The sequence below is a fragment of the Ciconia boyciana genome, chromosome 1, assembly GCF_034638445.1.
Source record: "Ciconia boyciana chromosome 1, ASM3463844v1, whole genome shotgun sequence".
NCBI lineage: Eukaryota > Metazoa > Chordata > Aves > Ciconiiformes > Ciconiidae > Ciconia > Ciconia boyciana.
In genome coordinates this window covers 55,647,179-55,661,840 of record NC_132934.1, presented here as the reverse complement: position 1 = coordinate 55,661,840, position 14,662 = coordinate 55,647,179, and the positions used below count along the sequence as shown (strand labels likewise).

Sequence of the window (14,662 nt, the reverse complement as noted above, 5' to 3'; positions counted from 1 at the left end):
CATTCTGTTTGCCTACTTCAGCTTTTCTAGAAAGGAAATACATGTGGGAAAGATCTATTTAACACTTCGGGTGGGAGGGGGAACAGAAGAAAGCTTTTTAAGTTCTGGAAGGTTATAAATATGTTCTATTGATCAGAATTAATGCAAATATTAGCAGAAAGCTTAGTGAACACCAACTCCAGCTCTTGTGAAGCAATAATACTTCCAGCCCAAACCAGGAATGCTTTTTCTCATTTTCAAAAAAAATTTCTCCCATACAAAAATAAAAAGCTAGTAATACTGCACTCAGTAGCTTTGAAGTATCAGGTTCAAACTGAAGGTAGTAAGAGGACATTGTATAGTTGTGCCAATAGAATTAGAATTCAACAAATGAGAAGCCAAAAATATCCAATTATGAGCCAACAGAATGGCAGTCAAGTTAGAAGCCAAATGATAATTCAAAGGAATCAGAGACATGCCCAGATTGGCCAAGAGAGTCCCTTTTTCAATTTAAATCACCAACTAGATTTGTGTTAAGGAATGAAACAATCAGCAACATGCTGTTACAGTAAGTTACCTAGATGCAGTTAGGATCAGAGCAGGGCATGTGGTCAGTATGACCACAGTACGCAGCAAGAGGGAACAAAAAAGCATCATCTCCTGGCAACATTTCTTGTTTCTGCAGGATAAATGTTCAACGCCACTATGCTGGAACAAGCAACTACCTGAGACAAAGATAGGAATTTTTTCTTTTTTTTTGGAAAAAATAATACGTACCCATCTCGGTGAAAGCTGAGAGTAAATCTTTTCAAACAAGAAATTAATTTTGCCACTCTGGCTGAATTATGACTTCTATGAATCCTTAAAATTTGGAAATCTATGTTACTCTAAAATATCCTAGAATAAGTTACTGCACAGTTCTCCTATATTTTGAGAACTGTTTGCCCTTCATTTTTTCAATTTTTCTTCTTTCTAGCCATTAGAAAGGATTACTTTCTTTACCATTTCCATCTGATTTGCTCTAGGCTTGACAAAATTATAATCCTGGATCCATGGATTTCCTTCCTCTAGTCACTGATGTCATAAGTTAATGCTGCAACTAAGGAAGTGTAGGATTGTGCAGAAGTAATTTTTATATTAACAATTATATCTGATGAACTAGCTCAATCATTATTACAACAGCAAATAGAAGTGACTGTAAACACAATACGTAAGATGAATATAGCACTTTCAAAACCTTTTAATCTTTAACATGATCCATCAGAAAAATGGAACACTCTGTGCTGGTCTTACACTTTGGAAAATTGATGCAGTAAGTATGAATAATCTACCCAAGGCCACACAAAGGTAAGCATTATCAGCCAAGATAAAAACTCCAAAGTTCAGGCATCAAGCCCTCTGTTCAGACTATAACAAAGTGATAAATATCATTCAATATTTGAAAGCCTCTCCCAGCAAGGAAGTTCCACAGAATTAAGAGTTTATCATGATCAATTTGATATTTCAGGTGGGATTTTTCTCTATTTTGTCTGCTGCTGAGCAACATAAATGCTTCCAGTGAAGTCCTTAGTGTGATAAACCGTGTGTGCGTGGGCATGTGTGTGTACACACATATACACATGCATTTCAAAAGGACGAAGCCATTCTCATTTCATTCAGTTAATACAATGGAAAAGAGTTTTAAATGCTACACTGTTTCTTCTTCCAAAGTGGACCTACCATAATTTGTGATCTGATGACCAGTTTTCCATTTTTATTTACAGGAAGATCTCTCGATTTGTCAGAATCTCTGACGAAAACCATGGCATAGAACAGCAGAGACAAACCATGAGTTAGATTCTCAAGTGTGATGCATTAAAAATGAACTCTGACTAGCCCTCCTAATTTGTAGTTTTTCTTCATTAAAGAGCTTTTTAAACTACAATTTCATTTCTCTGACAAATTTACATCCACTATCCTGAGAATTTCTAACCTGTAAAAATCTCCTATGGAAAATGTAGTTATAGGATCAGTTTACTCTAGTGAACTAATCTAAAGAAGTTAAAAAAAAAAATATTTGGATAGAGTTTGGTGGAGAAGAACAGGATGTGCTTCTTGTGAATTATGCTATACTGACAAAGACTATACTGACTATACTGCAAAGACAATCTGAAATGTAATGGAAGGGGTAGGTGAGAGGAAATACAAAAAAACCTCTCACAAGATAAGCACATACAGAGACAACACTTCAACTCTACTTGCCATTTAAGCAACAAACCTGTTCTCAACTCTTTTGAGAACTTCTTCCCCATTTCATGCACAACTGAAGAGATCCCAATTTTAATATCATTTGTATCAAACAGTGCCTTCGGAGGACAGAATGACTGAAATCTTAGCCAGAAATATTAAATAGGAAAAGGAAAGACCTGCAATACAAATCTGTAGCTCACAGAGAAAATCAATTTAGAAGAATGTTTAAAAAAGAAAAAAAAAAAAAAAAGGCACAATCCTCTGGTAGGTCCAATAACAATTTGAACAGAGAGGCTGACAATGGTCAAGCAATTCCAGGTGTTTTCATGCATATGTATATATTTGTAGTGTATCTGTGTCTATTTCATTCAGCTTCTACTTTCTCCGTGCTCTTCAGTAATCAAGTAGTTGATTTGTAAGATGCTACATTAGTGCCACCAGGCACAAAATGGTATAATAAATACACTCTTCACAAAATATAAAAGCCATGCACTTAGTGAAGAAAGCATAGCTCTTCAGCTAAGTGGAAATCAATATCCCCCTTTCATTTTTTTTTAAAATAGCTCTGCTCAGCCACTTAAGAGTCCCAGCTGCCACAGAAAGTCATACAAACTCCAAGCCCTGCTCTGTTTGAATTTCTGTTCCATAGCTCACTTCAGGAGTACGAACAGGATACTTCTTGCTGAACTAGACCGTAAGAAATTTCCTTAGTAGACCAAGTGAAAACACAAATCTGGTATTTTTCCATTTTAGCAATTATTTGAAATCAGTTCCATTACAGAAGCATCAAGTCATTGGCTCTTGTTTTATCACACGCTTTATAAAGACAGGTTCGTTACAACAGCCTTGAAGGGGACTGGCAGCTAGGTTCCCACTGGCCATGTTCCTGGGGAGGAACACCTTGGAAGAACTGTGGTTCAACAGGACAGGGCTTTTGGAATTCAGAGCTGGGTGTCCCTCAGGGACTAAAGTCACAGAATTAGTGCCAGGTGGCACCACAGATTTCTTAGGGAATAAAATTTTGCTTTGTTCTAGAACAACATGGTTTATAGAAGAGGTGGAGGCACCAGATAGTGATTCTTTTATCACTTCATTTGGGGTCTTGCTATATAGGTAACTGGGGGTGTTATTCTCCGTTATATCTGACCAAGCCCTGTAGCGAACTTCCGCAGCTCCCCAGTAGTGTCTAATAGCAGACTCAGAGCGATGGCCTGTCACTGCCATTATTTCTCTAGGCCCCAGTCCTGCTTCACACAGTAGCTGGATGGTGGTAGTTCGAAGAGAATGATTGGTATACCGTTGAGAGAGCCTGGCTGCCACACTTATCCTGGGCATCATGGTACCTAAGTAGTTCACACCCATCGGTTCTCTTTTGTACCAGACAGGCTGTTCTTGCATTTGCTCTGACGTTAGCTTTAAAGGATGCAGGTAAAAGGCAGGGGGCTCCGGAGGCAACTTAGACAAATAAAGCTCCAAGGAAAAAACAGGACAGTTTGGGTCCCCTGGCATATCGTACATTTTACCCATTTTATGAGGATCTTCTCCATTTTTTCCTTTGCCAGGATACCTAAACATAGCATATCGACGCCCGTTCTTGTCCTTCTCAACAACAAAAGCATCTGGAGCCAGATCTCTTAAAATTTCCCTCCCTCGTTTGGCAAAATGCAACTGCAAATCAAACCACACCTTGTTGACAAGTGCCAGTGGACTGTGCAATCCCAGCACACCAGACTGTTTAATCTTACGTAAGTCCTCAACAGCTATAGGAGGATGGTGGTGAGTCTCATCCTTTCCCTGCATGCGCAGCATCTTCAGCACGCTCACAAATACCATGTTTGCACCAGCAAACTCTTTGTCCTTCATTAAGCAAATCTGACGATTATAAGGTGGCATTTTGAGATGCCGGTTTAAGCCAGCACGCATTGACTTGTAGCTTGCCACACTGTAGGTATTTCCATCATGATTCCTTATTGTGTAATAAAACTCTCTTAAGATATCATTGAGTTCACTTACTGGAACCAATTCAAAGCTAGGATCCTTGCCATTTTTGGCCAGCCATTGTTTTAATAGGTTAGCTGCCCAGCCAGTCTGCTTGTGGGTGTTTTTGATGCTCTTAGCATCCTCTTCCTCTTCCTCCAAGCCAAAGAGGACATCCTCGGGGAAGTTAAAATTCGTCTGTGCTGCTTCTACCGCTTCTTTATTTTCTGATGAAGTCTCTTCCTGTTTCAACTGCTTTTCGAAACAATTGATCAAAGTTGTACCATCAAATATGCCACAGGTATACGGCACACAGCGAACTACTTTTTGTTCTGAGAGCTGTGAAGTGCGGAGTAATACATAATATTTTGGATTTTACATAACAAAAAGCAGGTGGCATTAACTGGATTTTTCAAATGATATGGCATGTCAATTCCATACCTCACTAGCCAATTAAAATGCATCAGGTCCTTCTTTATTAACCATGGCATTACACATGCTTTAACTGATTTGACTGAAAGCAAACCTAGAAACATACACTATAACAGAAGACTGAAAACCGGAAAGCATCATGTGTCTTTTATTTCCCTCCTTGCTCACCTTCCATTGCTAAATACCACTATCACACACAATCTGTTTTTCCAAAATCTTTTCCGGGTTTCAGGCTCTACCGAAGAAGAAAAATTCAAAAATATGCATCTTATATTGAAAATTAAATCTTAAAACCATACATCTGTCACCCATTCTGGTACTGAATTTCCTACATATCAAGTACTGACAAATGTTTTAATAGCTATAATCCACAGGTATCTTTGAAAAATGAAGTTCCAAACAACCATTCTTTATGAAATGCCTTAATAAAAAGGTAGAGTGAGGCACAGTTTATACTCTATAATATTGGTTATCTTTGCCAGACTATTTCTGCGACAGGTGAAAAACAGAATCTTGTCCAATATATTTTCTTCTTGCTTTGAAATACAATTCAGATTTAACTGTACCTTGAAACACTATTAAATGTTGAAATTTTGGCTAGAAGAAATTAATTTTATTCTCCTTAATAAAATTACTTCCCAATGTATGAGGTACTTTATGAAATATCTGTATGCAGAAATAAAATTAATTAAAAATAATTATAAATCGCTTAATGTCAACCTTTAAATTTCAAAGCAAGTTCAACAAATCTTAGACGAGGAATCCAGAAGTACTGCAAGTTCTCCTTTATCATGAAGTAGTTATTCCTGAAGAAAGTTTATTTTCCTTTTTCTTTTTCCTATGACATATGGCAGTGAAATATTAGAACCCCAATACTTATTAACTTCTGGATTAGTGTGGAAATGAGAGCACTGCAATAATTTACAAAATATTTGTAGCTTTAAGTTCAAGCCCTTCAGACAAAAACTGGGCAGGGTTTGCTTTTGTATGTTAGCTCTGTTTTATCAGACATGTTTTTAGTGTGTTCCTGAATTACTAACTCATCTACTTACACAAACCCCATCAGAAAACTTCTGAAAAGATTATCAGAAGCTCATGCTCCAAGTAATACTCTGGATCAGAAGAAGAAAAATACAAATGGACAGAAACTAGAAAGGATGGCACAAAAAAAGAAACTAAAATTGTTTCATTATGAGCAATAAAGGTAAAGAACTTTTCTCCTGTGGATTGTAACTTTAGAATTTTATATAGAAACAAAATCAACAACCTACCTGTGTTGTTCCCTCAGCAGTTCGCTTGTTTGCCGAAGTATCTGTTGGTGGCCTGCTTGTCTGGTTTTCTGAGGGGTCAAGAAATTGTTCATTTGCAGTATCTAATCAGTACTAAATACTGCTATCCACTATACAAATTTGGAGGCAATATTCAAAGTTGTTTGACACTAAACATTCAGTATGTGGGCACATTTAATATTTTTCAGCCCTAATTTTCAATTTTAAGTATTCAAGCTTGATTACTACCATTTTTCAGAGGGAACAGAAGATACAGAAAAAAACAAAGTTGCACCTTCCAGCCTAGAAGCAGTACATTTCCTTCCTTGAAAGTCTGACAGAGTATTCAAAATATTTAATGTACAATTCCCTTGCCTATTTGAGGACAAAGAATAACTCCAACCTCTCCTCCCTCTGTATGTAAACTGACAAGATATTAAACTGAAAAAAAATTACAATTATTCAATATTTTTGTACAAAAAATTGACTGAACAATGGATGGTTAAACAGATTGCAAAAAACTGAGATGATTTGTGCAGGGAGACTGAGTATCTTTATAAGCTCAGCCATACATGTATCTACACTAGCAACTTAAACAGAAGTTGCTTGAATATGTGATGTAAACATTTAAATCCAAATTCTCCCTTCTCATTCCTTTTCATTTTAACCAGAGCTTATCAGCAACAGTGCTGGCCCAAAGCAGTATTTCAATTCTGTCAAGAAAACTACTAGGGTATACAGACTAAGGCTATGTGAACTGCTGAAAATGAGACACATTTTTGGACACACAGGCCCTTCCTTTGGTCACCGTGCCTGATCCGTCACAATCCTTTTTATGTTGTATTAAATCATTATACTAGCTTTAGAGCTAAAAACCAATGCAAAGCATATAACTGTCCAAGTCTATGGAAGATGTATTTTAACATAGGTAACTTAGAGATGGGAAAATGAAATAAAACTAGTTCTGATGTCAAGCTCTGCCTGAGTTCATTTTAACATTACATTGTGCCAATGAGAAACCTGCTCTCATTCCAACTCCCTTAGGAATCTTGAGGACCTCTTAGAAAAAAAATATGAAGGTATGTAAAATCAGAAGTGCAGAGAATCATCATGGCGTGGCCAAAGATGGAGAGAAAGTATTTTAAAATAGTTAATCTAGATACTGTATTGGAACATTCATTGTGTTCAGAGACTTTATTTTAAATACAATAAATGTACTACTTTGGAACTGGGTTAGTATTCAGTTGTGTTTTTCACCCATTGTGTTTACTTTTAAGTGTTGTGGAAATTGTTAATGATTATACTTTCCTTTCAGTATGTCTTTGCTTAGAAAGGCAGCCAGATTATTTTGAGAGGCTGTATTAAAAATAAATACCAAGTTGTTAATGGCAGAATAGGAGTTTCTGATTTCATGCTAGGAATGATATAAATCAAGTTCTAAATAAAACAAAGCTTACAGAGCCACACTACTGACTCCTTCTAAGGAGAGATGATTTTCAACAATGTCTGAAAGGCACCTGTGACAAGATAATTTTGATCTTGACAATTTCAAGAGAAAGGCATCCCAGAAGAAACATCTCAGTAAAATACACTAGCAAACAAATTTCCATAGGAGTGGAGTTTTGTGTTTCCCTTTGACAACTATCTTCCTTTCCCAGTGCCAACATTCAAGCATAACTTACCAACTCTGGGTGCTGTAACGGTGGGTGGTTCAATAGGAGCACTACTAAATGCAGAGAGGGGAATCTTCATCTGTAGGGGGGCTCGACTGCTGGTAGCATTATAAAGTCCTGAAGCACCCACTGTGGGCAAAGAAGTCCTTGTGGCCTGGGCAACAGGATGTGCAGTAGAAACAGCCTGTACTGCCAATGTTGTGCCTATTGACCCAGCACTGGCTGGAGAGTTCCTTTGAATACCAGGACTGGGCACAGATGGGCTGTTATTTGGTTTAGTTGGGTTAGTTGATGCCAAAGACACTGTAGTTTTGGTAAGGCTACCAACTGTAGAAGAGCTTTGTACAGATATAAATTCAACGTTGCCTGACTGTTGGTTAGTGACCAAAGTCCCTGTGTGGCCTTGCAGGAGCTGAGGCTGGGATGACACTGCAACAGGTACATGCAAGATTACGGGCAAAGACTGCAATGAGACAGACACTGACTGAGTGCTGCCACTGGGCACTTGGTTAGTGCCTACAACCGTAGCTGTGTTAGATGTGGGAAGAACTGTTGTTGTCAAAGAGCTGGTGGAGGTCACTGGAGTCTGAGGCTTAGGATGCGCACCGACAACTGTCGGAGGAGCAGCAAGACTGGAAGCTGGCACTACACCAAAAAAAAAAAAAAAATTAAGTATTTGAACCAAGTGGGAAGTTTCACTCTAACACAACAAATGGAAACGATTTACGATGAAGGTGGTGAAACATTGGAACAGGTTGTCCGGAGAAGTTATGAATGCCCTATCATTGTAAGTGTTCGAAGTCAGGCTGGACAGGGCTTAGAGCAACCTGATCTAGTGAAAGATGCCCTGGCCCATGGCAGGGTGGTTGGACTAGATGATCTTCAAAGGTCCCTTTCAACCCAAACCATTCTATTATTCTATGAAAAACGTGGTATATGATTAACTTTTTGTGAAGAAAGGCTATACTCTTTTTCTGTTGTACACGCTGATATTCAATCAAAGTATTCAATCAAAGATACAGTCGATGCTGTATTTCTCTTTGAAAGAACTATATAAAAATGGCAAAAAATTAAGATATACAAAGAATTGTGACACAAACAGGCTTGAAGAAAGCTCCAAGATTTAACTGTTGAAAACACATGAAACACAGCATTTTAAACACTTGTTACAGAAATGGTAGAACAACTGGTCCTTCAGAAAACACAAGAAAAGAAAAACTAAGTCAGTTATGACTAACTTGCTTTGTATAGGTAGGACCTTATATCGAGAAGGTTCTACTGAAACCAAGGATTAACATGTCAGAGAAGATACTCGCTTTTATGCCACAAAATTTCAGGATTAAATCTAAAGATCCTGAGCATAATACACTACAGAAAGCCAGTATATGCCTACTATGAGATGATTCTGTGGAAAAGATTTAGCATTTAATATTAGGTAAACTTTTTTTTAAAACCAAGGTTGTGTGACTACAATGAATGTAATTAATGGTGGTTTTGATTCTATATTCCCTATAAAATTCTAATCTAGGAATTCCATTTTTCAACTTGATTCCCTTAAGAAATGGGGCTTATGACTTCCTTCAGTTCCCCACTCAACTTCTGTAGCCATTAGTTAGAGGGGAAGATACCAGCATGATATGACCCGAGTGCCACGTGTTTCAATTCTCGGCAGCTGAGAGACTGCAAGTTTTACTGCGCTGCCATACCCAGCAAGCAGTCTGCTGGAGCGTCTAATTTACCCACATCTTCTGGCTGGCCAAATCAACAATTTTTTCCCTTACCGGGTAAGCACACTACACAAATATGAACTGGCAATGTGGTAGGGAAATAAAAATAATGATTTTTGATGTCAGAAAAAAAAAACCACCCATAAAACCCAGTTTCGCTCTGTTCAGTTAGTTACTTATTTAATCGAGAGCAATAAAACTTTTAAGAAGTGTGTTTATAGTCCATAGGCAGTTTCTTACCTGCATTCACAGGGGCTTGAAAACCTGCTGGTGTGCTCTCGCCTACATTCCTCTTTGACTCCAGCATCTGCCTCACTGTGCCAGCATTTCTATGGAATGAAGTTTCAGTTAGCATTTCTCAATGAGCTGCACCAGGTATAATTATGGACAGTACAATGATGAAAAAACCTCTTATTTTACAGCTATTCTTTTCATTGAGATTTTCTAAACCCATTTATCTTCTGCCCCCCATGCAAATTAACTTTGGATATTCCCTTACTAAAAAAAAAATATGCAGAATTATTTGTACATTTTCAAGTGCTTGCACTAAGCTTGCCTTTCACCATGAGAATTTTCCCTTCCTTGAAATTAAACTTCTATTTTTATCCATTATTTTTAACTGCTGAAACAACACTCATCTCAGTTTACCTAAGAATGGATTCAATACTGTCCATTTATGACTTATGTGAAAGAAAATTGAATTTTACAATTGAAGAGCAATGAAGGAAAAGGAAGAGCACTTTCATTAAAAAAAGAAAATATAGTGATTATCCATTACGTTAGGTACCTCAAGTGTCCTATTGCAAATTTTAACATGGTCACAGTGATGTGGTTTGCTTACCGATATGTTGCATTGTTTGTGTTTGCAGTGTCACTTGCTGCTTTCCCTGGAGACAGAGGTGCATTTGGTGAATTCTAAAGAGAGGGAGACCAAGAGCAAGAGAGAGAAGCCATAACAAAACCACCATAAGTCAGCTTGCAAACTTATGCTTTCATTATATTTCATATTCATTCACTTCTGTGAGATATACACATTTTCTGGAGCCAACACTGCAGGGGAACTTGACATGTTTTACAACCCCCCAAAACGTGTGTGATCCTACTTGCCTCACTCTCCTACATCCTCCCTTTTTATAAGTCTCTTGCCTTCAGGCTTTTATAGCATGAGAATCAAAATTTCTTCTTGAACGTTAATGGACTTTTAGCTTCCATTTCTTCGCAGTAATTAATCCAAAATATTCATTCTAGACACAGAGAAATACTATTGTTTGTATCCATTCCTTCCCTCTCCCCCTTCCACCCCCAAAATCAAGGTACTGGGATTCACTCTTATTTACTCTGTACTCTTCATATTGAAGTAAAATAGATTTACTTAAACACAGTTTAAGGTGCTTTCACACTAATAATGCCTAAAGAACCTTCTGTACAAACCAGAATTACATAACAGATGTTAAAAAGACTATTCTTTGATATCACTGCCTTTAACCAAACAAGACAAACCTACTTTGTGAACACCATTGAACAACCAGATCACATCTTTCTGCATATAAAATTTCTTTATTTTTCAACATAAGGTTTAGGCTAACTCAGAAAAACAAATATAACAAATCTAGTTCTTACTTCCTGTCTCTTCTTCAAGTCCTCCCTGGCTGCTCCAAACCGCTTTGTCAATCTAGCAATTTTAGCCTAAATGGGAAGAAGATGAAAACAAACAAACCCATAAATATCCTCCCCAAGAACCATCAAAGAAATTATAAAAACTAAAAGATATATAATTAAAGATATCAAGTCAAAGGCTATTTTCACCTCAGGGGAAATTACTCTTCCTTGAAATACAGTACAACTATATTACTTCAGAGCAGCAGAGAGATACACACGTGTATCACAATCAAGATATCTTACAGACAACTTGAATTATTTTCCTTCCTATTCACAATTGCACAAACAGAATCCATCTTGCAGAAGTTCAGGCAATATTCTGCATGAATGAAAGCAACTGAAAGCATTTGACTGTTTTAATGCCTTATGTACGAACCATACTGAAAAATGCACCCCTTTTTGCCTTTCACATTACCAACTCTTCCCCCATTTATCCTACTTCTCCCTCTCACTGATACACTACATATCACACACACCTTACTGTCAGCTTTGTTCTACTCTATTTGATGTTCGGGTGTCAGGTTCATTATCTTCTAAGCACCATTCTTACATCTTGTCTTTTACTTCTTGTGCTTTCCTCAATATACTATTTGGTCACCATTTCTTCCGTAATTACCTCAGCATTACGAGATCCTAATTTACCCTGTCTAGGTTGCAGTTGTGATGGCTGACTTATTCTGGATGCAGTAGCTGTGCCACTTGTTCTAAGCAGGTACCTTTTCTCCCCCCCCCCCCCCCCCCGAGTTAAATTCTTTTTATGAACTCCTGAAAACACTAGGTTAGCACTAGAAGAATGGAAGTTTTTAAAAAAATCAGTGAGTTTCATATACCATGATTTCAGAACTTCTTACCTAAAAGGAGCTGGTCCATTTAGAAACCTCACCTCTTTTACATTTTTACAAAGCAACATTGACAGGCTACAATTATAGTCTGCCTTTAATTACACTTATATTTCAATTTCTGTTATCTTTTACAGTGTAGAGGTCTTTTGGAGCACCTTGCATAATAAAACCATGTAAGCTTAGACTGGAAGTATATTAACATCAACACATTCACAGCCTTATATGATGTTATTAATTTGACACTGTAGTTGATGGCTAAAGACACTGATAAACAAGTATACTGAAAATATCTTAGCACTTAACAGAAAGTCAACATAAAATGTCTGGGGCGGTGAGGGGGAAGAGTTATGTAGTACAAACTGGTCTGGCAAACTCCATACTTTTTTTTGTGTTAAAACTAAAATGGCCTTATTGTTTGAATTTGTTATGACATAAGCTTTTAATTGTCTTGTCACTTAAAAATTCTTTGTTTTTTGTGATGTTCCTCATCTCACCGCTACGTACATAATTTCTATAAAGAATGCAAGAAAGCATACTGCATTCAACACTAGCTATTTGTTTCCTTGCTAAAACAATTATTTAGTTTCTGGGGAAATAACACAGATAAGTATCATGTGACATTTATTTGATTGAACAAAGTCCAGTGCTATTGTCCTCTCCTTTCTGCACTTTTCTGTTTTTAAGAAAATTTCTGGCTTCATAGAGGCATTAGACATTTTCATACTTAACATTTATTTGAAGAATATCTACATGGAACAGAAGCGTGGAAAAGCTGTTTACTAACAGCTACTGAATCAGTTTGCCAGAAGGAAGGAAGATTTGCTTTGGGGTTTTTTGATGATTAATTGGTTGCTTTCTTCTTTCTGAGTAGGGAAATAGAATTTTACAACTCAAAAGTAACATTAGTATTTACTGCTCCTCCCATCCCCTTCCCTTTGTGGAGTCAAAATGGCTTCCCTACTGACAAATACAGGAGACTTACTACAAGATGTTGAGGAACTTGTTTTTAAATTTGACTCTGTATGCAGTTCAACACACAAACACTCACCTGTAGTTCCGTAAGCACAGTTTTATGCCTCTTGTTACATTCTACTTTCTCTATTCGGGTTTTCAAGTCTGCCAGAGTCTTGTCAAATACAGCACACTGTAAAGCAGTAAGTTTTTCTTCCAACAGTCTCTGAATAACCTGCATAATTATTTAAAAAACAAAATAAACAAACAAACCAAACAATGTAATCCCAGAATTAGGGAGACCATCTATAAAAATATTCTCAACTCTTAACAAGTATACTGCTACAAACAGAACAATGACAATAGTTGTGCCCTGTCAATCAAATAAATCTGTAGTCACCAATAAGCACGTGGTTGCACAGCCAAGAAAAGTTTCTGCATCTATTATGGCAAATACAAATGGTCCCTCTTTGCCATTAATTCAATAAATTAATTTCATTGCAATATGATAAGTGTATAAAACCTTATTACATATAAAAAGAACCTTAACAACAGAAGATATTTTCATAAACTGCTGTGTTTACACAAATTAATTTTTCCTCTTACTTTTCTGTTCTTGAGAGGGACACCAGCATTCAAAGAACAGAAACTAAAGACATTCAACAAAACCTTATTTCTGAGATGCATGTTCCCCTAGCCGAAATGCCCTGTGTTGCTTTTCTTGCAGAAGCTAAAAATGGAAAAAAGAACAGACTGATTTCCGCAATGTTACTTGTTACACTTATTGTTTAAATTTTTTCTCCCTCCTACACCTATTGCAGGGCAAAAATTTTCCTTAGGAAACAAAAATAAACAAGCAACAAACATGGTTCAGTTTTCTGCATCCTATGTTAACGAAGGTACAACACACATTAGCTAACTAACTAATGGAAGAAGGGCACCGTATTTTTTTTTCTCAAGACCATAGGTTTCTTTACATGCCAATGGTGCCATCAGGCAATTAACAGCTCTATAAAACTCTGCAAAACGCTATGGTGATTGCACTCTTGTTTGGAGACAGACGTTCTTTAAAACTAGGCACACAATAAAGCATACCACATATAAACCTTTTCCACACTGAAATACCTCCTTTGCTAAGATTCTCCATTTATAGTCACATGAGACTTAAGAGTTTAAATACTGAACACATTTCGAATATAACTCTTGCAGCAGTTTTCAAATGATATTTGGTCTCTTCTTAAAAGTAGGGCTATATAGGACTTTATATGAATTAAGCCACCTTTGTTATTTGAATTATGTCCAATTTTCAACCACAAAAAAGAGAAAGTGTTTGAGGGGGGCAGGGAGTGCATGGGAAAGGATAGCTAATTCAAAGATGGTAAGACAAGTGACAGGTGTGTGTTTGCATCTTCATTCTGCACCTCCATTCTACCTTTTGTAATTTTTGGTCAACATCCCTTCTGGCTGTAATTTTTACTTGGAGTTCTGCTTCATAATCTTCTCCCATGTACCGACGACGTTTAGAATGAACACTGTCCATGTCCTCAGATTTGGAACGCTTTCTCCTTGACACTTCACCTGGAACAATTAGATACAACTGCTCGTGAGGAACGTTTGAAAAAAACAGGTATCTGCAGAATACCGTTATTATTATGAAGTTTCATTTGTCCCCAGTTTAAGCTTTTTCATCCTAAACCAGTAAGAATGCCTTTGGAAAAACAAGATGTTCAAAGACATCAAAGCAGAACAACAGTCCTTTTGGTCTCTCTACATTGCTGCCCTGCTTTGTGAATCACCAAACCACTGCCCTAAATGCAAAATGGCTCTAGTACCCCCATTCCCTTCTCCAGAACTTGCCTCCAGTTCTTCCTGCTCCTATCAGCACCATCCTATAACGAAACATGGCTTCTGAGAAGCAAACAAAA

General features: G+C 37.2%; 1 protein-coding gene across 8 annotated transcripts in view; it reads right to left on the bottom strand.

Annotated features, from left to right (window-relative positions):
- Positions 1–14,662, bottom strand: part of ATF7IP (activating transcription factor 7 interacting protein) — a 113,404-nt gene that overhangs the window by 26,491 nt on the left and 72,251 nt on the right. For 3 of the 8 annotated variants that reach the window (XM_072867569.1, XM_072867574.1, XM_072867539.1), the window contains 8 exons: positions 14,170–14,315; positions 12,835–12,972; positions 10,906–10,971; positions 10,127–10,200; positions 9,526–9,614; positions 7,568–8,203; positions 5,889–5,956; positions 2,526–4,437 (listed from right to left, as the gene is read on the bottom strand). In XM_072867569.1, the coding sequence (XP_072723670.1) occupies positions 2,995–4,437; positions 5,889–5,956; positions 7,568–8,203; positions 9,526–9,614; positions 10,127–10,200; positions 10,906–10,971; positions 12,835–12,972; positions 14,170–14,315 (2,660 nt within the window). In that variant the 3' untranslated portion in view covers positions 2,526–2,994. Of the gene's footprint in view, positions 1–2,520; positions 4,438–5,888; positions 5,957–7,567; positions 8,204–9,525; positions 9,615–10,126; positions 10,201–10,905; positions 10,972–12,834; positions 12,973–14,169; positions 14,316–14,662 lie in introns of those variants that run through there. The other 5 variants (XM_072867590.1, XM_072867600.1, XM_072867583.1 and 2 more) reach the window with 4 other exon arrangements.